At 34.8% G+C, this 27,889-nt stretch overlaps 1 protein-coding gene across 27 annotated transcripts in view; it reads right to left on the bottom strand.

The window, feature by feature from the left end:
* Nucleotides 1-27,889, bottom strand: part of SOX6 (SRY-box transcription factor 6) — a 631,508-nt gene that overhangs the window by 94,026 nt on the left and 509,593 nt on the right. For all 27 annotated transcript variants that reach the window (XM_076002133.1, XM_012780692.3, XM_012780698.3 and 24 more), the window contains one exon: nucleotides 549-698. In XM_076002133.1, coding sequence (XP_075858248.1) covers nucleotides 549-698 — 150 coding nt within the window. The remainder of the gene's footprint in view (nucleotides 1-548; nucleotides 699-27,889) is intronic.

Genomic DNA, 27,889 nt, shown 5'->3' with positions numbered 1-27,889 from the left:
TCTCAGAACTACATGGCATCAAAGGCATTATTAGGCAATGACAACTCAGAGCCCACATTTATAACTAGTTTTGAAGGAAAGACCTTCACCAACAAAGCATATAAAGTCCAGCGTTAGATTCTTTTTCTGTCCCCTTTTTAAATCTAAGGTTTCAAGATCTTCCTTCTCTGGCACTATAAATTGGCTCCCTATCTGTTTAAGGAACATGGAGAGAAATGCCACAAGTCTATGACAAAGACTGGCAATAAAATCATGGCCATGCATGCCAAGAAACATTAAAAAATAAAAGCCAGAATCCAAAGGGGAAAAACTCTTGAGAAGTTAGTTTGCAGATTTAGGTAAAGATCTCACAATACAGCACATTGTTATCAAAAGGGAAACACCTGTTTCTCAGTGCTCAATCATGAAATTTACCATAAAAAGGGACGTTTCGGGGTTCCTTTTATATTGCTATGTTTCCTGCTGTTTATTCCCAATACAGCCGGGTTCACTACCTTTCTTGTGAAGCTATTTTCCAAACTGGTTCCACAATCCTGCAAAGCAAGTACCTTAACTTGAGTTACAGGGCTGGTCCCTCTCTTTTCATTTTTTATCCCAGTAGGTGAGACTGTCCCTGCTGTGTTTGGTGGCTGTGGAGTTGATGGCATCTTTGCTCCAGGTGACACCTGCATGCTGGCCAGCTGAGCGGCATAGAGCTGCTGCAAAACAGGGAAGACAAACATTGATCTCTAAATGCAGCTGAAATGGAGTTTGAAAAAAAAACTTACCGTATTGTTAGATAACTATTTCTCTGACAGCCTTGCAATTCCCTTTCACTATTTTTTAAAGAGGAAAATAAAAGAAAGAAAATAATATAACAGAAAGAAAGAGGACTTGTACGGGAGCCATGGTTCTGTACCTGGTCAAACTAGCAATAACTTTATGACCCAAGACCCTTCAGCTCTCCGGAACTAGGTTTCTTCAGTTGTACAAAAAGAAATTTGACTAAGTCGTCTCTAAGATGCTTTTTAGTCTCTAAATCTTTATGAAAAGTTCTTTAAATGCCTGGTATGTCCACTCATGTAAATCAATGAGTAAATGTAAATTAATATTCACAAACTAAGAAACTAACCTGAATTTTCCTAGTGATTCTAGAAAGAATTACATCACTCTTCTTCAGCACTAAGCTTTTCTAGGTATTCTCATCCTTTTGGATAACAAGTACTGCCTCTAGGACCCCTCTGGTCCAATGGCAGTCACTCTTTTATCAAGGTCTTATTTCTAGGCAGCATACAATATAATCCTCAAGAGAATATGGTGAGATTGATAGCAGTTTTCTAAAAAAAATAGTCATACTTCTTTTTCAAAGCACAGAAACTGCGCACTTGCTTTTTGACCCAATCCAGGTAACAAAGTATTTCCTACATGCTTCAGAACAAATCACCTAGTTTCTGTCCTTAGGTCCTGCCTTTGCCTGGGAGTCCTAGTGTACCCTCATTATATTCCCATTGCTGCTTCATGGCCTCTTCTGAAGTATTCCCTATAGTTCTCTTTGGGAAACCAATGATCTTACTCATTCTATCTGCTCAGTTTAAAAGGGTTCCCCTGCCCTGAGACATGATAAGCAGATAAACTAACATTATCAATCTTAAAACTGTCAACCTCCAAATGTTTACTTAGCTGAATTAGGGCCAAAGAATGAAAAACAAGTGGGCCAAGCTCTTTTTACATAATTTTAATTTTATCAAAGTAATTATTATATACAGTTTTACAAGTTCCATAGTACTTTAAGGCTTAAAAACAAAGAACAAAACAACAACAACAAACATAGCATGGCCACCAGGTACAGTGCACAGCCTTCACAGCCATGTGTGATACCCTTGGCCCACTTGCTCTGGACCTCCTTATTTCATTTACTGCTCTGTGTAGACAATCCCCTTCAATTCATTTAACTGTTTGACAGATATTTACCTCCTTACTTGTAAATGCTTATGCTTTTATATCCTTATTTACAGACTTCATATAATAGAAGATGAGAGTTTACTTTCCTACATCACCAAGCCCAAAATCTCTTAATGTTAATATCATGAATTTTAAATTTAGTGTTTACTGTTTTATATTATTCTGTGAAGATACTATTCACAGCTGAGGTATGTATTGAACTATATTTAATTTTCTCTTTTTCAACTTTTTATTTGTTAGATTTAATATTTGCCTCATAGTTTGTTTTATTTTTTATGTAACTATTACTAATTAATTATCAAACTCTCCAAGAGACCAGTAAAAATCTACCCAATATAGTAGAATATATCAGGTAATCTAGCCTATATTCTTCCCTTAGAGACATCTTTCTTAGAATTCTCTGTCTTCCTGCTCCAATCTGAACTAGTTTATTCCTTAGGACTACTACAGATGTATGATACTTGGAATATCTTTTGCCTCTCCTGTACTGGATTCCCTGTTTCCTGGATATCATGTCTTCCTTTCCTAGTTAACCATCTCTGTTTGGTAGAGTGCATCCTCCAGGAGTTTCCTGAGAAAGGTGCATGTGAGATTATTATATAGGAACTAATATTTCTGGAAAAAGTTATTATATTCCTCTCACTTGATTGGAGTTTGACTGATATAGAATTATACGTTGAAAACAATTCTGCCTCAGAATTCCAAACATACTTATCTGTTGTCTTCTTACTCTTCTTAGAAGGAAGTCTGATGTAATTCTGATTCCCGATCCTTTGCATATAACCTGTTTTCTCCTCTGAAAAGCATTAGGATTTCCTTTTATACTGTTTTGAAATTTCACTTTGATGTCTTTCTGTTGACTTTTATATTCATTGTTATGGATACCCAGTCAGCCCTTTCAATCTGTAAACTCATGTCCTTCAATTCTAGGAAACTTTTTTGATATTTTTCATTGATAATTTTCTCCCCTCTGTTCTTTTTTTCTTGAACTCATATTAGATAAATGTGAGAATTCCTTATTAACCCTGTACTTTTCTTCCATATGCCACTCTTTGACCTTTTGTTATACTCCATGATAGATTTTTTTCAACTTTATCTTCCAACTCTTCTATGAAATTTTTTAATTTCTGCTATTACATTTTAAGGGTATTCTTATTCTATGATTGCTTCTTTCGGTAGCACTCTGTTCTCTTACTCTGTTTGATCATATCAATTATAGGTCTGGAGTGTTTTTAAAATATTTTCTGTACTCTACATTATTGACTTTCTTTTTTTCCAAACTCTTTGAGCTCTTTCATATTAGAAGCTTTTCTGGCATTCATTGACTGTTTATTCATATATAAGAGTGATGTACTCAAAACCTGAGTGGAAGGTCTAAGTATTGGGTCAAACTTATTGACTGATGGGCTTTAGCATAAAGGAATGATGCAGAAAGTCAGTTTTTTCATTGGGGAATTCCAAATGCCAGTATCTATAGGTTGTTTCTCTTACACTTTAGATCATTTTCTTAGAGAGGGGTCTTAAAATTCTTGCCTTGGGTGAGGTAAAGACTTGTATGCCATCATTAGGTAAGCCAAGTAAGAGAAGCTGAGGGATCTATCACACTGTCTGTGGTCTATCATGCAGACTTCCTGTTTTCAAAATGGCACCAGCACTCATTCTTAGCTATCCCTGATGTCCCCAAGACAAAAAAATATCCTCTTAGGTTCAACTTCTCAAGAGTATAAACCTCCAGAGTCTTCTGCCAGGTTATGAGCTTGTTGGGGGCTGAGGGTGAGGCAGGGATAGTAGTTACCAGGTTGCATGAGGTTAGGGAGGTATCATCTTATACCTATTTTCAATCACTCATCCTGTCTACAGTTCTACCTCTTAGAACCCTGCCTTCAATGATGCATGATGCCTTCAATTCCTAAGCATTGCAAAAGTTCAGCTTCCAATGGGGCTTGACTCATTTTGGCTTTATATTCTTAAAGCTTAGGTATCAGCTTTCTCTTTTCTGCTAAGACAATTCTAACTCATCTATCCATTTCTCATATTCCAATTTTTTTTGTCTTCTCTTTCTATTTCTACTTGAAGGCTCACACCTACAATCCTTAACTGTTGATTTATTAGGATTTTGGTGAAACTGGTAATAAATGAATGTATTAATCTGCTGTGGTTAACCAGAAGTCAGATACCCCAATTGTAACACTATTTAATGCTTGAAAACTTGATTCAAATATTTTCTTTTCTTATTATAATCAAGATTAAGCCATTACCTTGATGGTCACATTTCTATCATAATAAATAGAAAGCTTCCTAGTTCATCAACCACAGAGAAAATAGCTCAAACTTTGCCATATTAGTAAGGGAGAAAAAACAGGTGGTTTGTATGTAATTTACAGCATTACTATCATTCATATGGACAAATAAAAAAAATTACAGTAATCAAAAACAGACCTTTCAGCACATGTAATTAAATGAAAGCTTAATAAAGAATAATTTGCAAGAGCCAGATGTGCTTATGTCATGATTGTTGCTTTCTTTGGAACAATTTTTCTAATATAACAAGCCTCTAAAGAAATTAAAGTTTCATAATTCTGTACGCAATGACTCAGTGGCAAGAAAAATTTACAAGAGTCAGTCAAATTGCTAGAACTTAGGCAAAAAACAGGCCATTTTTTTGTTTCCTTTTTACTCTGTTGTATCCTTTTCCTTTGAAATTCATCCAAGTGTCTTCAAAAGGGGGACAGGTCAAGCTTCTGAAAAAATTCTGCTTGGGTTAAAGCAGTGAAGAAAAGTTTTATACTGAATGGAATAAAGATAATTAACAGTTGAAAAAGTTTTAGATATATATTACTATAGCTGATATACTAACCAATATATCCTACTATTGAGCATTAAAGAGTCATGAAATCTCAGAGATACAAGAATATTTTGACATCATTTATGCCTTCATTTTTAACTCACTAATTCAAAAGATCAAAAGAAAGCAAATTTTCCTCAACCTGAGTCCTTCAGGGAACTTCAACTAGTGAGGAAAGCAAGAAAACAAATTTTTGGAAACAAATCTATTTTTGTAAAAGCTGACAAAATTGTGCAATTCTTCAGATCTAAAAAGCAACGATACAGTTGCTTTTTAGAATTAGGGTAGTGTTAATTGTTTTCTCTAAGGCTCTGATAATCATTTATTTTATGCTCCTTTCCAGTAGGTTGTATCTAAAAGAGGCAAGACCTAACAAACTCTGAGATTCCTCAGAGCTGGTTCTTGTGAGCTGTAGTTACTGGTATACTAGGGGCAGGAAGAAGTATACCCACAACCCATAAAACTCACAGAACTGGGTAAACTGGACAGTATGATATCAGGTAAAATTTAGTAGAACGAGCCTGGAAATAAAAATCTAAACTGGAGTCTGATGAAAAGATAGAAGGCACTCATGGAAATTAAAATATTCATATTCTGTCTAACAAAACATATTTTAGTTATAAATATCTTCTCTTCAGATTGAAGATTTTAAATTTGACTTAGATAATAATAATGTCATTCATTGAATAGATACAAGCTTACAAAATAATTTCACAGCTCACCTTGTGAGCTAACATCAATTGAATGTGTTCTATGTGCAAGGATCTGTATTAGGAGCTGAGGAGGATTGAAAGCATATAGCTCTAGAGAAGGTGTAAAATATAGATCCTTAACACTTCACCTTTCTTGTGGTGCTTATCACTTTTTCAACATTATGTTTAGTTATGCACATAAATCTTATCATGCTTGATAGACTGTAAGCTCATTGAAGACATGACGAATCTAATTATTTTTAAATGACTGTGTCAAGAATGGTGCCTTGCAAATAACAAATAGCCAATCAATATTTTCTGAATTAACATACTATATAAAATCATTACATGTTAGGAAGGAATGATAATGTCTATAAATGAGGCAATATAAGTGGTACATAATTATATTCATTATATGTGCAATTTTATGGTGCAAAGTTTTCAAAAAAGAAAATAAATTCAGTCCAAGTTAAATTATATTGTTTCATATAAATGATTCATTTGAAGTAATTTGTTAAACTGTTGACTAGATAGTTGCTCAGTAACTACTAGCTTCATTAACCTGTCCTAAACTTTTCTAATACAAATTATACTGTTTGAGCAATAACCAAGTAGATTTTTCTTCTCAATGTAGTTGCTTATAAATTTAAAGTTTCTTGAAATGCTATTGCATTCTTTTTTGTAAGAATATAAACTACTAGTTATTCTAACCAAATAGTTTTAGTTAAAAAATTTCTTTGCAGACTAACAGTTTAGGAAGGAAAAAAGTTAAACTCTGATTAACTATTACATAAGGGTTTACAAAAGTTTCATGCCACATAGGATTTGCAGATCATAGTTCACAGTCATAATGATGATAATAATGAATATTCATTCCTGAACACAGATCAGGTTTAAAAAAGTCAACAATGTAGTCAAGCTTATAATAGGCTCAGCCAAAATCCCATAAACATTTAAACTTTGGTAAAGACTGCATTGTAAATACAGATTTTTCCATTTCAATTTTGAAAAAGGCTCCATGATTGTTTGGGATATTGAATTGTTACTTTATCCAAGATATATAAAAGACATGCAGTCATACATTAAAAATGAGCCCAGCTAAATATTTTATCAAAATTATAAAATTACTCATATTTTATAGGAACACTTTAAGCATTTTAATCATTGAGCACTTTAATCATTAAAAAATGATATTACTTTATGGCTAAAAATGTTCTACATATATTATTATCATCTTTAATAAAGTAGTTAGCATTAAAATTTTTGTAAACTGAACAATGACACACTTACCACATATATAGGCTATTCTGACCTCATTATGCTGATGAGCTGAAATCTAGTGAGCAGAAGTAGCTTGCCCAACATTGTATAATTATTATTGAGCTAAAATAAGAACTCTCTAGGTCTCTCTCCAACATAACCATAATATACATCATTTAAAGTGGAAATGGATATATGATAAACCAATCGTTAGAACGTCAAGAGACCATCTAACAAAAATATTTAATGTAGTCTGAACGACCAGAGTAGCTTCTCTAAGGATGTAATATTTTATGTAAGAATGATCTGGGTGAAAAGATTAAGAACATTCTAGAAAGAAGAAACATCAAGTGTTACATCTCCAAGGTGGAAAAGAAGCTAAAGTTTTTGAGAAACTTAAAGAAGACCAAGGCGGCAGGACTGTTGAGGGAGACTAGAGTGGCAGGAGAGGAGTAGAGAGGGATAGGGTTTCTAGGCTTGTCTTAGTCCATTTGGGCTGCTACCACACAATACTATAAACTGGGTACCCAATGAACAACAGAAATTTATTTCTCGAGGTTCTGGAGGCTGGGATGTCCAAGATTAAAGCACTAGAAAATTCAGTGTCTGGTAAGGACCCACTTCCTCATCTTTTCACTATAACCTTACATGGTAGAAAGGGTAAGGAATTTTCTCCCAGGCCTTTTTAATAAACTAATCCCATTTATGAGGGCTCCATACCAATGACCTAATCACTTCCCAAAGACCAACCTCCTGATACCATTACCTTGGAGTAAGGATTTCAACATATGGCTTTTGGGGGAACACAAATATTCATACTATAGCAAGGCCACATTAATAATTCCAGAATTTACCCCAAGAAGAAAAGCATTTAGGAAGAATGATAAACTAAAACAAGAAAACACAGAATCTTTTTCATGTTTTGTCACTAACTCATTGACCAACCTTTTAAATAAATTGAATTAAGGGAGTCTCAATTACCTTGACCTGATCACTATGCATTATATGTATCAAAATACTACAATGTATCCCATAAATATGTACAATTATTAAATGTCAATTAAAAAATAAAAATAAATTTTAAAAAATTCCTATGAAGACATCACAAATCCACAAATAAATACATCTAATAGCATTTCTAGAATTCTGTGTATAGATACTAACCTTAAAAATAAGTCTATCTTAGCCGGGCGCGGTGGCTCACGCCTGTAATCCTAGCACTCTGGGAGGCTGAGGCCGGCGGATTGCTCGAGGTCAGGAGTTCGAAACCAGCCTGAGCAAGAGCAAGACCCCGTCTCTACTATAAATAGAAAGAAATTAATTGGCCAACTAATATATATATATATAATTAGCTGGGCATGGTGGCGCATGCCTGTAGTCCCAGCTACTTGGGAGGCTGAGGCAGAAGGATTGCTTGAGCCCAGGAGTTTGAGGTTGCTGTGAGCTAGGCTGACGCCACGGCACTCACTCTAGCCTGGGCAACAAGTGAGACTCTGTCTCAAAAAAAAAAAAAAAAAAAATAAGTCTATCTTGCATTTGGATACTAGTGACACTTTAAAAATCAAGCCTGCTTAGATCCAACACAAAGCAGTAGGTCCTACCAATCAAACTCAGCCTTATGGTAAAATTCTTGAGTATCTACCAGTATACATACTGGTCTATGTCAGGACCTAAGGAATATATTGTGTCAGAAAGTCATGTTATACCAGTACTGTATTTGGGAAGAGAAGCATATTTTGCCCCAAGACAGCCAAATTGATGTCAAATTATGACAGGTAATGTCACAGTGTACCTATGTTTACCATAATATGAAATATATATTTTTATACTTGCTTTCTATGATAAAATAATGCAAGATCTCTAATGGAGAGTGCCACAGAGAAAAGGTATAAGGCCTTTTCTCCTCATAATCACATGATTTTCATGTAACCACATAACTAGTCATCCAATCATCAACACTATTCATTCATTTGTTAATTCAACAAATACATAGTGAGCCCCAAACTCACTCAGTCACTGTGCTAGGTATTTTATATTTATTATTTTATTTAATATTCACAATGACTATATGAGGTAGTAATTATTATCCTTTATAGAGTTAGTCTCACTTTTAAGCCCATGTTCTTTCTGCTTTTAAAATTAAATTATTTTAAAAAGCTATACAGTGAATCATAATGAAACATATTTGCTGTTCTTAGCCAGACAAGGATCATTGTCCACAGGGAAGAAAGATTATGATGTGACTGTTATTCTGATCTCTCAAATAGCAAACTGCATTTTCAGATGGCTTACAGCTACTCTTTCTAAAATGACATTTCATAATCTTCAAATGGATAAAGAAGAGTTCATGGTACTACTAGCTACTTTGAAGGAGTAAGGGACACAATTTTAAAATAAAAACCAACAGGGGCTCTAAATTGGCACCAATATGCTCCTGTATATGGAACCAACAGTTAAAAAGGAGGCTCAACATTGCACACTGAATTCTCTTTGGAGCAGATTCTCCTGTGTTTTACTATTTCTATTAGGAAGGGCATTTCAAGGAGCCTGTGGGAATATGGCCCAGAGAAAGAAAAAAAAAAATTCTCCCTCAAATACAAGCTTTCTGTTGGTAGAGAATGAAGAAAGGAAAGAAAAGAAAAATACTATTTTATAAAAATAGATTCAATAGGTGCTACTGAAAGATGTCAACTCATCCTTATATTTATCCCCACCTGTATGGTTCCACAAAACATCTGGGAACCCCAGGCATAGCTCAGCTACCCAGGTTAACAGATCCATCCTATCCTTGTGTACCAGACACCATGCAAGGGGGTAACAGGAGAAGTTGGAAAAAACAAGTAGGGTAGGGTAGGGAGGCATCCTTAAGGTAATGTCATTATTTACTTGATTGATGCTGCCAAACACCAGGCACCAAGCTTAGTTTAATTCTCCAGGGATATCCTGGGTTTTGTTACCTTCTCAAAACAATGTTGATGACCATTCCTCTGCCTACCAAGCAAGGCATGCTATAAAGCTGGACAAGTTAAGCTATGTGTAGGTGGAAATGGAGACAGAGGTAATTAAACAGCTTTATTTAGTGCTTGTTCAGCACAGAGAAAAAAGTGTATCAGCAACAAGTCATTACAGACTGAAGGAAGGGTGAGGAGAGACCCTAAAAATGATTATTTGAAAGAGATCACAAATACTTTCACTTCTTGTAAACCTCCAAAGTCAACAAAATGATCCAGGAAATATAGCTGTGATTTTATGGAAAGAAAAACTAAAGTCCCTGTTTTCAGCATAGAAGGTTCTTGTTTGTCTACACTCCTAATATTTGACACCAAGGGAAACTGACTGTAGGGATAGGAGGTGAGAGAAAGAATAGGGAAGAACTACTACTCCCACTCCTACATATTAGGTGAATTTCCAAATCAATCTCCTTGCTCCTCCTGCATATCTTTCTATTTCACTATATCCTCCTTTCTAACTAACTCTGCCATAATTATACTCATCTTTTGAGTTTCAATTCAAAAATCACTTTCTCCTTGAAGCCTTATCTGACCACTGCCTCCTTTGTGCTCCCACCATATCTCATCCTTTATCCCCATGCAATTTATGGAATTTCTGTTTTTTCCCCCATGTCTTTCTCTTCCACCAAATTCTGAGCTCCTTAAGGGAAAGACTGAGTGTCATTTACCTTTATGTTCCTAGCACCTAACATAATGCCTGACATTTAACAGCTAGGTTCTCTTAACACTAACCATTAAAACTCTTTGATTTCCATTCTTGCCTCTGTCTTCCTGGAATTGCTATAATTTCTACCCACACCCTTTTTTAGTATACTTTTCCTCATACCCTCTCCAAAAGAAACTCCAGAATGGAGGTCATCTTTCTCTGTTTCTGTCTTCTTAAAGTTACAAGCATGTGGGTTCACCATGTAAGGCACAGATTTTCTTACAAAGAAACACCAGATAACATAATGTTAGCAGAAAAAAGAACTATGAACATCATCTAACCCAATCTCCTTGCTTTGCAGATGAAGAAAGCTCACGTCTCCAGAAGGAACATGATTTGCATAAAAATATTAATGGTGAGTAGTAGGTAGAATGAAATCTAGAACCCAGGTTCCTTACTTTCCCTCTCTACTGTTCATATGTATTCATTTCTCCTTGTGTGCTGTTCTCTTGGGGAACCTACTGTAAATAGAATTTGTATGTTCTATCAGAGCTTTTGATTTGCATTATATGAAAGAAATATTTTTCTACCATTCTCCTTGGATTTAAAAAATTTTGTCTTAAATGCACTTGAAAAATAATTGTTGGGCATCCAGGGATGATTTATGTTGTAGAATTTTATTTTAATATTTGTTTTAAAATGTACATATTTTAAAATGCAACCACAGTAATTAGGTTAAGGTAATTATAATCATGTTAAGGTGTTTTCAGATTTTTAAAATTAAAGTTTATGCAAATACACATAAAGGGCAAAAATTTCGTCTGAGGTGAGAGCACACCTATTTTCACCCCTTTTGATACTTCTGCCAATTGCCTTTCCACAACCACCACAAGAAAAATGGAACAAGCATTGACTATAAGCCACTGAGAACCAAGACCTGCTTAATTCATTTCATTATCCCTTGCAGCCAGCTTAAGAATGTCAAGTAAAGAAAAATGAATTGAAAGAAGAGTTTCCCTGGCTCGAGGTCCTCTTGCTTATTTTTCCAAGCACTGGGTAGTTTGCTCCTCTGACAAAACTCATTGTGCTAATGGGGCAGAGGATGTATTGGGTATAGAAGGAAAGGAGAAGCTGTGAAAAGGAAAAGAGAATAAGAAGAGAGGCTCAGATCAAAGGTCCTACCCTTACAATAAGGAACTTAAAAAAAAATCAGAATTCATCAGGTAGCAGATCACCCAGTCCTCTACTACAAAAAGTAATCTGAAATTCATTCTCCAGCTGTACCAATTATATTAGAATGCATTCAGAAGAGCATTTCCTTATGGAACATGCTTGTACAATGCAAGTAACTAAGAATGAACAATACAACTCCCAATGATTTTAATAAGAACACTCTATATCTGTTTCTTCTAAGCATCTTCTTTTTCAGGGTGCTAAATAAAATATGTAAATATTTAATGCCTTATTTATAGAAATAAAAGTTTGGTCACTGAAACAATTAGTAATTTAGTTCTTGAAGCAAGATATTTACAAAGGTGATAATGAGGGCACTTGGAAATCAGCATTATGAGAATGAATCTATTTTCCTTTTGTTTCCGAGAGCTGGGCAGGCAATGCTGAAGAGCTCTAGTTCTCTGAATATGCTCTAAGCGGTATAGCTTGCATTTGTGAAGCCATAGTTCATCAGGTTAACCTTAAACAAGTGCATCTCAACTTCGACTCTACCAATAAGATGTAAAAACTCATCCATGAGTCCAGAGGTTGGATTTGAAACCTAAGTGTTATTTCCCTCAAACTAAGAGTCATAAGGATGTTTTTAATATGCACATATTTTTGAGTACATGTAAGTACATGTGCTGAGTTTAATAATCTATTTTTTAGTAAATGAATATATGTTAGTTTACCAATATTTGAAAACATATCTTTGTAACCAAAGGTAAATTAATTCATTCTTTTATTTATTCATTAAAAAATTATTTACTGAGTGGCTAATATGGGGCAGGTACAATTTAGGTTTTGGAAAAACAGAAGTGAGCAGTGACTTTAGGGGGAGGGGTAGGAAGGAGAAGACAGACAAATAGGCACAGATATGTAACTCTGTGGCGACATGTACTATGAAATATAAAGTAACCAGGTATGTGAGTATGGGGTGGGGTGAGGGGTTTAAATATAGAGAAGTTAAAAAAACTCAGAGAAGGTGATATTTGAATAGAGACCTGAATGAAGTGAGGGATAAGTCATAACATTATTATCTGGGGATGACATCCGGGCAGAGGCAAAGTACAGGTGAAAGTCCTATGGCAAAGGTGTGCTTGTGCTTGGAATGTCTGAGAAACAATAAGGAGACCAGTGTAGTTGGAGTAGAGTGAACCGGGCAAAGGGTAATATATCAGGTGTCAGAAAGATAGCAAAGGGGCCAGATCATGTAGGCCTTATATATTATAAAGTGAACTTTGAATTCCATTCTGAGTTTTTATGTTTCTAGGAAACACCATTAAAACAACATGGCAGACCTGGAAATCCCTCAGCAATACCAACATAAGAATCTGGAGTTCTGCCAGGGCTGCCTTGCCTTGGCCCATGATGACTGTCAAGGAACCAGATGCTGTCGCTTGAAAAATATTCTACACTGCCCAACTTCTATGCCCTTCGACTTTCATCCATAATGAAGCTTCCAAAGCAACACAGAATGGAGAAAAATATGAGTAAATATGTAATGAAAAGAAGGATTTTATTTAAATTGTTAAAAATATATATTTGGGAAAACAAAATTGCATGAAAAGAAAGTATAATATTATCTAAATGGTACTTTTTTCACTTAATCATTGATCAGAACAAATGTTGCTAGTTGGAAATGAATGTGTTTATTATATAAAATGTTTTTACTGCTTGTAAACTAAACTTGGTGTTTAATTTCTCAGCAGACTTGGAAGATTAAATATAAGAATCATGCTAATGAACAAAATTCATATCTATGATGAAATATATAGACTTATTAAACATAAATTTCATATTAATACTAAAGTAAAATATGCATTTGTTATAAATACTGAAGGAGATAAGGAAGTATTTTGAATTCACTTTTAAGTGATCAGGTAGACCAGATAAGAAATAATATAAAATAATCTCTTCTTACATTCTTCATATATTTTCTCCTATAGTTTTTTACATTCAAATAATGTTTTAACATGTTTCAAGGTAACTCTACTAACTGTCACTTTTTAAAATGCAAATTATTAGTATTGCCAATTGGAGAACTTCAGCATATTTTGCAGTATGTAAATACACCATCTGTATTGTACAGTTAATACCCATGGCTTACTCTTTAATTAGCAAAAAGAAATGATACCTTATACATGGCAACCATAGTAAAAATAATTCAAATAGAGTATAATAAACATACAACATGCTTTATATTAGCACTAGATATGATACTGATACAATATCACAATAATCCACCTTGAAAAATTCCTATAGTAGATGAAGCAGGTAGTGGTTAATATAAAGGACTGAAGAAGAAATTTAGAAAAATAAGGGGCTTATAAATGTCTATGAGAGGCAGAATAGCATAGTGATTAAAAGTGTACACTCTTTAGAATCACTGTTTACTAACTGTGTGATCTTGGGTAAGTTATTTAATCTCTCAGGGCCTTAAATTTCCACATCTGTAAAATGGGGATAATAATAAAACCTACTCCAAAAGATTGTTGTATGGAGTAAATGAATTAATGCACATAACATACTTAGAACAGAGGCACACTATAAAGACTCAATACATATAGGCTATTTTATTCTTACAGATACATTCTCCTACGAGAAGTCACTTCAAAGATCTTATTCAGAAAAGCAATCACTTACTGTCATTTGTATTAAATTTAGCAAAATGTATTTGAGATACAAAGATGAAGAAGATATGCTGTCTTTCAGGACAGCAAGAATATTCTGTCTCACACCCATGATAGAAAGAAGAGAGGGAGAAAAACATAATATGATAAACAGTATAATGGAAGCACTTATGATACAAATTACTACTGTAACACCATCACTGGGAATAATTAATTCTGACTGAGAACAGTTAGGTAGGCTTTGCTCACAGTGAAGCCCCAGAAAGAGGTCCTTTGTTAACTAAAAGTTAAAACCGTCATGGCAGAATGGACACCAATCTCGGCAACATGGGAAGTACTGGGGCTAATGGCATGTTTCTGTTCTGCATTTAGTAATGTCTCCCCTCCCTGCCCATTTCTTTGGTCTAGTACCCAAAGACTGTGCTCCACAGAATTTGCACTACGGGCCAATATGGCTTTGAGAAAGCCTTAAGATATATAAAATGCACCACTTCTCTGGTAAAAGGGAAACCATCATTGGATACTCATTTAGTGAACAGGAACTTTGTTTCGTTCTTGTTTTTATTTATTTTCTTGTTTTTATCTCTGTCCATTGTTGGACAGAGAAAACTCTTTAAGCATTCAGAGTCCTAATTTGGGGGTACTTTCCTAAATATCCATATTTCTTCTATGTCTACCATAACACCCCTAGAAAACTCTCATTACATGATGTAAAATCACAGCTTTAGTTTGTTAAGAAGCCATAATTCCAAGTGGCCCACGGAATATTTATGTCTCTATGCAGCTCTTTGAAGGAATAATCTTATGTTTTTGTGCCTGTCATGGGTCAGAGGTTCAAATCAGCACTTCTTTCTGTCACTCCTTATATGTTTTACTATAATTTACAGCTTAGCAAGATGAATCATAAAACAAAAGTGTCAATTTTATTTCAGCAACTACTTCTAGTTAATCAAAGATTTTTAGCCCAAAAACCCAGCATGAAACTCTGCATGGAAAATATGAGAACAAAGCATTTTGTCAAATAACACATCTCATGATGTAAACACATAAGTCTCTTAAAGGAAATTTTTATCATTTCCACACTATCGGCATACAAAAGGAGCATTCTTGTCACAGACCTGGTGCAACTGTGGAGTCATCGTCACTGGAAACAAGAGCCTGATTAGGTTCCCACACAGATATGAATAGACTTTCCTTTTTTAGTGGAATAGCTGCTTTTACTCCTTTTTAAAACAGACAGGCAATTGTCACCCTAAAAACACTGAATTGTACTAGGGCAACATTTGTTTCTGCTCTTTTTTCCCATCTTTTTTTTGGAATCAGCCAATAACATTACTATCCCTTCTGGTTGGTCCTCTTCTGGAAAGTCTGAGTTAATCCACAGCTGTGTGAATGTGAAAAAGGGACACAGCAGGCTAAGTCTGTTGGGTCTCTTGTCTGCTAATAAAGTGAACAGTCTGCAGGACAGATGTTAAGAGGATCTGTTAAATAAGTCAGTGGCAGAGATCCTGACCTCTGCCAAGGAACATTTTATTATTCCAGAAAGAGGCATAATTGCAAGGCATTAACAATTAGAAGAACTATAGCTTTTCTTTATAGATTTTTTTACTTCTTGCTTCATCATTTGGTTGAAATATAGTATCAAGGCCGATTCACTGAGAAGCAATGTGCTAAATATGACTGGGTTTAGTATAAATTGCAGATTACGGGATTTCCCCAAATCCCCAGGAAATGGTTGGACCTTGGCTTTGCTTCGGTCTTAAACAGTTTTGTTTATTCAGCGTGTATCATTACATTATTTGTACAGTCTCACTTGCCACAGGGTACCATTGTACTAAAGGGACTATCAATCTTACCAAACATGGTTCCCTAACTATTAAATCTAGTGTAATGGGAAATGTAAACTAGAGATCAAATTAATAGAGGAATATCACACCATAAAGTTGTTCACTATACCTTATACCACTTTACCATTTATGGTGTGAATAAAATTATGTCTACCACATGAATTGCAAATTCCCAAGTGTGGTGTAAAAGGCACTCTGTGATCTGACCCCTTGCTTACATTTCCAATCTCACCTACAATTGTTCCTGTGCACTCAACCTGTGCAAACTGTTTGTTGTTTCTGAATGTGCCATGCTGTCTATTGCTTCTACACCTATGGGCAGGCTATTCCCTTTGTCTGGAGCACTTTTTTAGTTTTCTGCATCTCTGCTATTCTGCATCCTTCCCCATAAATCTAGTGAACTTATATTCTCCTTTCCAGATTCAACTTTAACATAACCTCATCCATGAAGGTCACCAGTACTTCTCCAGGAAGAGCTAAACATTTCTTCCTCCCATAACATTTTCACTCTGGGAACATATCTATTTTAACAATTATCATGTTACTTACTAGATTGTCGGCGCTCTGAGGGCAGGGGTCAAGTTCTATGGATTATAGTATGCCCAAAATAGAAAAGAGTGCTTACCACATAGAAGGTACTTAATAAACATTTTGGGAATTAATTTATAGTAAATTAGTTAAATAATTAATCTTTTTATCATGTTAATGTGAATTTATATTATGGCCTATCACTATTGCCAGTACCGTAACAGGGTCTTACACTTTTAATATGCCTTACTTTGTTTTTTTTAATGGATAATCTTCATTAGGTTGGTACACTCAATTGAAAAAATACATATCTCTACCAAAACTGACCACTCATCCACCCCCACCTAGAATAGGTAGGAGCATGAGATATATTGTTTTCTTGGCCAATTCAATTTAATTCAGTCAAATTTATGTACAAAAAGCAATCAAAATTAGTTCTTCACATTATTCTACATACCCTACCGAAACCACTTATTAGCTGTGTGGCTTTGGTCAGGGTAATCCATCTCTCTGGGCCTTAGTCTCTTCAACCAAAAAATCAGAAGATTTACAAAGAATTTGACAGTGTGTAAAGCACTTTTCACAAGCGTTTTCTTATGTATTCCTCACAACTTCCCTATGTGGGTATTATTTCTAATCCCATCTAATAAAATCTAGGTATCAGGAAGATTAATTTGTCCAAGATCATGGAACCAGTGGTAGAGTTATGACTTAGCCTTCAAGGTCTCTGAGGGCCTTTCTAGCTTTGGAAGTCTGTAGAATTTTACAATTTTATTGTCTATTTGTGAAGGCTTTTCATTCAATATCATGGCATTTGTTTCTTGGTTAGTGGGAGGTCTAATTTAAAGTATGTTAATTTCTGACCGGGTGTCACTTCTTGTGAAAGAGCACTGTACTGGGATTTCATGCTTTTTGAAATCAGGAGCAATCAGCAGGCATAGACATTAGGAGAAAAGGATTTCAAAGTGTCTGTGCATAACAAGCTTGGTCAATCAATAATACACACACACACACACACACACACACAAACACACATACAATGTGCCAGTCAATTGACTTATCTCATTTAATCTTCACCAAAACCCTTTGGGAGGTGTCATTATCCCCATTTCATAGATGAGGAGATTGAGGTTCAGAGGAAATTAGCTCATGGTCATATTTATCTCTTTCAACTGCAGTGGTCTTATGGAACCAAGGAGCACTGCTTTCTTGAAGCCTCCAAGCCATTCACTATTGTATAGATAGAGAACATATAAGAGAGCAAGCCAGCTGCTAAATCAAGGGCAGTATGTTGTTTCAATAAGTGGTCACAAATCAGTACCTGAAGGTATACAGTCATCTTCCTGTTTCATACTGAGGTATGTCTATATTTAGCGATAGTGTCTTATAATCAGAAAATGTAGGCAGAGGTAGATCTAAAATCAGGAAGGTATGGCTGGATAGAGATAAATTATAGATGACTATTTTGTTCTGCAACTAATAAATGCATCTTTATTAAAACCATTAATAAACAGATGGGAAAGTGAAATATTGCAATCCAAATTAGTCACATCCAGTCCTTCATTATTTCAACAAAGCTTCTCTCGTGCTCTCTCATGATCTCACTGTCTTGCTCTCTTTATTGTGCTATGTTTGAGGGATTGCCTTTTGGGCCCTGGAGCAAACACTCCTTTGGACATGAGGAACATGTTCTAACCAGGTGAATAGCAGCACTGCAAAGAGAAGTACCTTTTTTCTAGGTAGGCTAAAGAGCTCCTAACTCTGGAGGACAATCCCAGTGTAGTGAGAACTGGTTGGGGCACATGCTCCATTCCATTCAGTAACAACCAGAGTTTCTCCTTTTTCAAAAAAATTCCGTTTTATTTATTTGCTTTTCTTTAAGCAGACTGACTGATAAACCATTGAGAATGTGATGCTAAACCAACTTTTGTACAGAGTTTTAAAACTGTGTCTCTGAGAAGGAGTTTGATACAATTCAATGACTGAAATAATACCTTTGTCCATTTGGGCTTTAAATGGCCTGTTGAAATACAACTTAAAGGGAATTTCAAAAAATAGTACTTTCTAATTTCTTTTTTAATTTTTCCTCCCAGCTGACTAGAACAGAGCTTGGAAAATGCAGCTCAATCACTTTCTACAGCCTCTCAGGTCAGCCTCTCACCAGTGTTAATTAAATATAACCCCCTTAGAATACCAGAGGTTAAGTGAGAGCAACATAGCGTTTCTCTCCAATATATTACTGTGAACACAAATGGCCATAATCTGTTTATAAGAAGGCTTCTTTTAGCACAGAGGTCTCACTAATGAAAAATTATAAGAGGCAAAGCAACATAATGTGACAACTGTTCATCACAAAATACACTTTAAACTACCCATTTCCACATCCATTGTGCTTAAATAACACATATCATAAAGGAAATTGGTGTAACAGATGGTTTCAGTTCTGGGTAGCAAATGCAGACCAGTTTTCAGTGTGATAAAGTGAAGCCGTAAAAGCCAGTGCATAATTCAGTCAGTCTCTTACCTAAAAGTCTTCCTTCCTTTCAAGTTACAGACATTTTCCTCAGCAGCTTCAAGTATTAGTTTATTTTCTCTTTTTAACAGATGTTGTATCTTCTATAGCACAACTTGAGCAAATTCTAAAACTGGACAATAGCTGAAATAATATGTTTCTATACTAGCCATTTTTAATTAGAAAAGTCTTTTTAAGCTACTGGGTTTATGGTTCTAAAAAGTTTCATACACTGCCCAGAGCTATTTGTAAATTAAATCATTTAAAATAAAGCTCTTTAACACTCTATAATTAGTCTTGTCTCTCTGAACATGACTTTACTGTAAATGCTCCTTCCTGACTTTCCTATTGTCCCAAGATTCCTGAGAAGAAAGCAGCCAAGCAATAATTCAACATTATTGCTGCTTCAGTGCACTAATCGCTTAAAGAGCAGCAAAGACTCTGTGCTCTCTGCCCCACAGCTCCTGCAGCCTCCTGGCCTGAGGCAGGCATCCCGACCCAGCAATGTCCAGATGTCAAGAGGAATACCCAGCTCCTGATGTAGCAGGCGCTCCATTCCAGTATGGTCAAACATCTGCTTCATCTGCTGGCATGCAACCTGCTGAACATGCTCAGAGGGCAGCCCAGGCTGGGATGGGCAAGGATGCAACTCCCCAGCTATTCTAGGAGACTCATCAAAACTTTCAAATTATAAGACAGCCTCAGAAACTCTCAAAAGAATAGGGCTCTGGCATTTAGCAAAAACATTTTAAGTATTTTCCTCAAAGGAAAGATACAGAATAAGATAACACAATTTTTATCATAGTAGTTCTTATCCTCATTAAATTTTCTTAGGCTTTAAGTTTCTTCTGGATAGTTAGCTGGAAATTTGAAAAATATGTGAACTCTTTGGGATCTTGAGAATGTCATGTAAACTTTGAAATTTTTCCCTTTTATAATTTAAGTTCCCTTTAATTCACTTGAATATTACAATAAAAGAGGAATAAGTTATGCAAGAAAGCTTCTAAATGACTGTGCTTCCTACATACTAGTCAGCAGAGTTTAATGCAAAGAATCTTGGCCAAGAGGTAAATTTTAAAATACATTTAAAGCATCTACTGTTGTCCTGTTTCTTATACTAGATGAGTAATCCTGTCCTAGTCACTTAACTCATCTGAGCTTCTATTTCTTCTTATAAAATATAATATTAAACCATGTTTAATACAATGGCTAAATATAAATTGTTTTTTTAAGCTATAAACGGCTATAAAACAGGTATTGTATATGCATGTATATGTATACATATATGTGTTTATATATATTTAATATTCATACTACTCTTATATTTGCTTTTTTGTTTTGTTCTAGAAAGGAATTCAGGCTTACTTTGTAATATCCAATTTATACATCAAGTATGGGTTCTCTGCCAAGCATGAGTCCATTCATTCTATGGGATATCAATACATGATATTCTATAAAAACTAATAAACGGTTCCCAGGTTCTCACCAAATTTCATATTTAATTCACTCTGAAAGATAGTCTTATATACTATTAAAGTCAGAAATTATAACCCCTTATTGAAAACCCAAGTACATGATGTGCTTAATACCACTGAGGAGAGTTATGACTGTTCTAGCCAGAAGTGATTGGCTAGAAAAAAGTTTCAGTTTTAAAAATCAGAAAAAAGTCAGAAATTATAACCCCTTATTGAAAACCCAAGTACATGATGTGCTTAATACCACTGAGGAGAGTTATGACTGTTCTAGCCAGAAGTGATTGGCTAGAAAAAAGTTTCAGTTTTAAAAATCAAAATTAAGCATAGAAAACTTTGAAACCAGGTAAAGAAAAATTAAAAAAAAAAATCAAAATTAAGCAAAAAACTGAGAATAAACAATCAACTAGGTCTTAATATTTAAAAATCTTCCCATCTAGATTCAGGTGGATAGATAGATAGGTAGGTGGGGATCTTTTTGTTAAGATTAGCAAGATTTAGAATCCCAATTCTTTATTATGTACTCATTTCCCTATTTTCTTTCTATCCCATTAGAATGTAAACTCTGTGAGGGCAGGGGCTTTGTTCTATTCATTGATATTTCCCCGGTATCTAAAGCAGGTTTTCTCAACTTCAGCACTATTGACATTTTGGACCAGATAAGTCTTTCTTGTAGATGGCTGTCCTGTTCATTGCAGGGTGTTCAGCAGCATCCCTGGCCTCTACTCACTAGATGCCAGTAGTAATACCTCCCAATGCCTGCCAGTCATAACAATAAAAAAAGTCTCTAGACATTGTTGACAAAACTCGGGGAAGGAGAATTGCCTCCAGCTGAGGACCCCTGTCTAGAACAGTACCTGGCACACATTAACCCCTAAATAAATATATGTTGAATGTTGAATGATTCAATTTATTATGTTTGGATTTGCTTACAAACATTTTTCAAAGACTTTTTGCGAGCAGTTTTAGGTTCCTAAGCAAAATTAAGAGGAAAGTATAGAGATTTCCCATCTCCCCCTGTTCCTATACATGGATGGTCTCCCTCATTTTTAATAGCACCCACCAGAGTGGTACATTTGTTACAACTGATGAGCCTACACTGACACATCATAATCACGTGAAGTTCAGTCTATATTAGGGTTCACTCTTGGTGTTATATAGTCTATGCATTTGTACAAATGTATAAGGACATGTATCTATCATTATACTCTCATACAGAGCATTTTCACTACCCTAAAACTCATCTCTGCTTTGCTTTTTCATCCCTCTCCCCACCCCCAACCCCTGGTAACCACTGATGTTTTTACTGTCTCCATAGTTTTTTCTTTTCCAGAATGTCATATAGTTAGAATCATACACTAGGTAGTCTTCTTCAATTTCCTGAGCACTATCATTTCTAAACTCTCATTTAAATACAGATTTTGACAAAACTCTAATGATACAATAAAGTGGTAAGTTATTTTAACAGTCACATTCAAAGATAACAAGTGTGATTTCAAGTAAGAATTAAAAAAGATGTAATTCTTCATCCTTTCTTTAACTTAAATGAATAGCTGAATTAGAATGAAAACTTGATATTTATCCCCAAAATGGAAATTGTAGATGAAAAGCAGCTCTATTTCAAACTGGCTTTAAATGAGTACTGTATGCTTACACTTTGTAGAGTTCGAGACAGTCAACCACATGGATATATTTTAAGCAATAAATTTTTCATACATATCTATCACTTATTTACTTTTGCTTTAGTTCATACTGCTCTAGGAAAATTGCTGACAAGATACCTAGGATCATGGTCTAGGTTAATTTAGATATTGTAAAACCAACCTGTAACCTGTTGGTTATGGGTATTATAGTTGGTGTTATAAGAGAAATACAAAATGAGAAATGAACTCCTAATGCAGTTTACTGGAAATTAAGAATTTAGTTTAAATCTTTGCTTCACCATGACAGTAGAGGCCTTGAGAAGTCTATTTTACTCTACTTTGTTTCCATTCTTTAGTCCATTAAATGAACATTCAAATACTTGGATCAATATTCATTAAATGATTATCAGTATAAAAGAATTCATATTTACGAAACTAGAAAAAATAATGTTAAATTAGTTTCTCTCAATTCTACTCAAGATGATTCCACCACTGTCATCAATTATAAGGGAAAAATAAAAGAAAGGGACATACAATCATTTTTTTACCCACACAGCATGCAGTATAGAATTCGTAGGAAATGTTTATTGCTTATTTACATTTAATTGAGAAAAATCCTTTATTTGTGCCATTTAAGCTGGGAAGATATGTAAGAGCATCCTGTTATTATTCTAATCCTTATAATATAGAATAATCAAAATAAAACAAGATGGTTTCAAATCACTACCGAGAGCTCAAATAATTACAAATTTTCTCTGAATTTACAGTTTAGAGGGATTTATGCAAACATGCAGACCTGCAACATACAAACTCTTCTACAAATAAAACAGAAATGGGAAACTGACAGAATAGTAATAACTGTGTGCTAACCCTGGTGGTCAGAAGTGAGGGGAAACCATCCAACTGTAGTTCCTTAAACTCTTTTACTTAAGTATCATTTAAAAATGTTTTTGTCCTACTCAGTCTGCTTTTACCTGACAGGTCAAAATATTTTATCATATCTTTTTCTGACATATATTTCCTAAATGTTGACTCTCCTGACTTATTCCATGGTTGGAACTGGAAAGACGCATTTTCTAAAACACTAAAATGTTTTGCTTTCAAACTTTCTTATATATCCTTAATCATATCATCTTTCTGAATTCCAAGGCAGCTCATTATAATACATACACATGCAGATATATGATACATAGCATTAACCAAAAATTACTTTAAAACTCCAGTTTTGTGAAACAGGAATAGAAATATCTGTCATTATTTTGGAAAACATTACATCTTATAAGAAATCTATTTAAATACAAGTACATGTATTCACACACTGAGAGCTGCCTGTTGAGTGGATTAATTACCAGGGCTACAGCTAAATGATTGACTATTGGTAGAAATCTTACAAGAGAGAGAGGACTGCACTGGTTTGATAATCCCAGGGTCCCAGACCCTTATGGAAGCATTTCTTGGGGTATAGGTGAATATTCCACCAATCAAATAACTCAAACACAGTGATTAACAGAGCTTATGTGAGAAAAGCCAAGTCCTTCAACTTTTAAGTTACCTAAAAACTAAATGAAAATCCAATTTTCAAAAGAAAATCCAGTTTACCAAAAGATTTTAATTTGTCATGTGGGAATAAACCTCTTCTGCTTCATTGAGTAAAATGATAAGTTAGATTTCCAAGCATTAGGAATCATCTTCATTTCCCATCCACTTTAATCTGCCTATATTTCTTTAGTATCTTTTAGGATTCACTTGGTACCTGAAATTTTTCTTAGGAAACCTACCTAGAAATGAAAATTTATTTACACAAAATAATAGCACTTGCCCAAAGAAAAAGTTTCAAGGAAGCTTGAGTCCCAGGTTGCCACCAAAGACAGTTAAAATAGATAACATTCTTTAATTCATTTATTTTACCCAACACTGTGCCAGGCAATGCTTTAGTAAACAAAAGAGACAAAATCCCTGAATTCAGTTACTTTCACTTTAATATATTATATCCACCATCACAAATAATTTTAGGCAGCAAATCTAGAGTAGAATTGACTCCTTATTAGGATACTGGAAAGTTTTTATCTAGTCTAATGATCTGACATTTGCAGAAATCGAATGTATGTTTTATTATTGCATTTACTATTCTCAACAATCCCCAAAATATATATTATGCCCTTTGTATAATGAAAAAACTAAAAGAAAGGAGATACTTGGAGAAGAGAAGACAACATGGCAAACAAGTAATAATGAAAATTCTAATCCAAGGTTCTATTCCATAAATGGAGCTCATTCCATTCACCCACAGCTCATTTAAGACTAGCTGTAATGATCCTCCCAAGTGCCACCACACTCTTAAAAATCGAGAAAAGAGTCAGAGGGAGTGAGTGAAGGCTGATTAAGAGAAAAGCAAGCATTTGCCTCAAAGCACAGCCCCATGGTTGGCATCCTCAAAACAAGCTTTGAATCAGTGCATTCCTCTTTCTCCATTGGATAGCCAGTAATAGGTCACCTTAATCAAGTCTTTATTCAACCCTCTTCTCTACTAGAAATCACAACCTCCCAAGTCTGCCCAGCAAAGCTAACTTACCCTCCCATTCTCACACAGCTCTGAGGCATATTTAAAATTGCAAATAAGAAAACAGAGTACAACAGGATAACACAGAGCCTCTAAGTACAATATCATAAAGATTCAGGCTAGAATTGAAATAGAAATAGAGCATTCCCAATGTTGATGAACACTTCTTCATTTTGCATTTGTAGCATGAAAATTGACAATATAATTTAAATAAAATATGTGCTTGTACTCACTTTTGCAAATACTTCAATTGTTCTCCTCCATCTTTGCAAACTTGGCAAGACTTTAATAGTTTCATTTAAGAATAATTTATGGTCGATAGGTTTTCCTAGTGTTTTAAGGTTCTAATTACATTCCTTTCCTCAAATCTCTCCTAAAATACACATAATGCTCATCAAATAGAAGTGAAAATGCATTTATAGTGATATTTTTGAATTTTCATATACAATTCTTTCATTTATACTACTACACATACTATCATTATAAGAACCAGTCTGTTAAAATATGTTCCAACTAACGCCTGGTGAGCTTTGAATGCTAGATAAAAATCATTCTCTGAAGCTAATGAAGACAGAAACTCTGCCTGTAACAATATTAAGTTTGTTTTCTCTGGTGATTCAGAGAAGTGAGCAATCTGTCAGTAATACAGTGAGTGAAATTACTTGTCTTGTAGAAATAACTGCTGACAGTCACTTTATTTCAGGGCTGACCCAAACATCTCCCTGCTGACAAACAAATTACTATGTCTAACTTTGAAAGGTAACTAGCTTGTTTTAATTTTGATTGGTCTTTCAGAATCTCTTATACATATACCCAGTCCCATCCTTCATTGTATTTTTTTAAAAGGCAAAAAAAAAGTGTTTTGGGGGGACAGGCTTGAATTAATAAGAAAAAAAAGTAATGAAAGAATAACCCTATTATTCGAAGCTAAGAAAAAGAACTGTTATGCTTCTTTCCAAGATTGTTATGTGGATGAAACTAGTGAGTGTGTCTACCCAACATTAAGACTGGCAGTGCCGCCAGTGACTGACTGGGTGAGTGAACACATTACCAAGACGGTATTGTAGGAATTAATTTTCTTCAATAAAGTGATTTTTAAGGCTCATATATTTCACAATCTAAACATATGTCACTGTTTCATAAACAAAATAAATGGATTAAAATAATACATTACCAATATGCTGACACATGGAGATATTTTAATTAGAAATTCTTAAGCTGTGTGATATTTAACTGCTGTATTTGCTAAAGAGAAACATGCATCATTTAATAAGAAGGCATGAGACAGGTGTATCACTTTGCATATGGTACCAGATTGTGTTTAACATAAGCCACAACTATGAGGCAACACTACTCCCAATTAAAACAAAACCAAACAAAATCACTTTAATGATCTATCATATTGAAAGTAACTACAGAATATGAATCAATACACTGAAACCACTTTTTAAAAAGTCATTTAGAGCTTAGTTCCTGAGACAATATTTCTTCAGAAACAATGTAACATCATAGCTATTTAAAGGCCTTATCTACATGACTGCCTCATTATACTGGTCCCCTTTCCTAATATTCTTTTAGACTTACTTAAGAATCAATGCTAACATAGCTGAAGAAGGCAAATGGCAACTGGTCCTGAAATTTATATGTGTGAGAGAATTGGAATAAGTAGCAATATAATATATTGTTTACTATAGCAGGTGCCCTCTGTTCTCTAAAGGTCAAAAGCATTGTAACCTTAGAGTTACAGTTTCTGATTGTTCCCAGGGTTAAATACATTATCAAAATTAATGGTTCAAGCCCCTCAACCTTCAGATATATGAGTATTCATGCCCCCATCTGCTGAACTGTTCAAATAAAAATAGCATTCTTTGGCCTTCTCTCTCCTAATATTATGCCCCTGAGGCAGAGAAAACCATGCCTTAGATCAGCACAGTACTATAAAAAAAATTGGTCTTTCCTATGTCTCCCTTATTTTAAAGAAAGAAATAACAGGGATATGCTAATGTAAGGAGGGGCCTTCCATTTTTAATAACTCTTCTCTACTTGATAACAAAATTTCAGGGTATAACTATAAATGCTGTTAAGATTTACCCGGGCTCATTAAATTTATAAATGACAACCTTAGAAGGGCAAATTAATTGTAACATTAAGTATAGAGGACCAGTTCTGGGCAATGTATTGGAGGGGAGGGGGAAGATAAGTAAGGGAATGTATGTTGTGGGCTTTTCCTCCTAAGAATGTTTATAAATAAAAGCAGGTAACATAACTGTAATGCTTCCTTAGTAGCAACAGTTTGTCATGATCATGATTATTGACCAAGCTGTGACATTTTAGCTTATAAAAGGAAGAAAGAAAAGAAAGATTTTAATAGCAATAAAGCAAGATAATATTAAAATTTCCCTCAACTTTTGCTAAAGATTTAAAATGTTACTATCTAGCAATTTAAATACAAGTGTCTACTGAGTTGTTCATGGATGTCCTGATAAACATGCTGCACTCACCCTAGGAAAGTTTGGGAAACCTGTCTTTCAAAAGAGTTCATTCTTTACTAACCAGTATCCATACAAACAAACAGATCAAAGGTTTCCTGACATGCAGGAAAAAGGTGCAAAAAAATGGAAGCAAGAGAACAGCAAGAATAAATAAAAACCAAGGAAACTATCAAACCAGTCAAACTTAAACTGCAAAGCTATGAAGGCTCTTGCATTAATGGCTTCCCTATTAAGCCTAATTAAAGTGACAGACATGTGGCATATGCTGTGCTTCTAGATCAGCATTGCTACAACACTACACAGCTCATGCACTCACATGTATGACATCATGCTTTCCAGAAACCTGACAGAAGCCAGACTGACATCAGGGATTGATGACAGTGTAGGGGTATAGGGTAGGGATTAGGAAAGAAGCCAACCTAAGTGAAAAATTAGGCAAATAAGAGATTTGGGTAGAAACTTGGCTAGGGGAAGCTTGATACGATAGAATACACCACCTCAACAGAAAATAAAAGTCAGAGGAGAGGAAGTCTTGAGTTTGAGCCAAGGCCACCTGCTTTCACATTTTCCCAAGCATTTAAAAGTTTCTCAAGCT

The sequence above is a fragment of the Microcebus murinus genome, chromosome 4 (genome assembly GCF_040939455.1).
Source record: "Microcebus murinus isolate Inina chromosome 4, M.murinus_Inina_mat1.0, whole genome shotgun sequence".
NCBI lineage: Eukaryota > Metazoa > Chordata > Mammalia > Primates > Cheirogaleidae > Microcebus > Microcebus murinus.
Note: the sequence above shows the minus strand (reverse complement) of the source record. Positions and strands in the feature narration are given on the sequence as shown.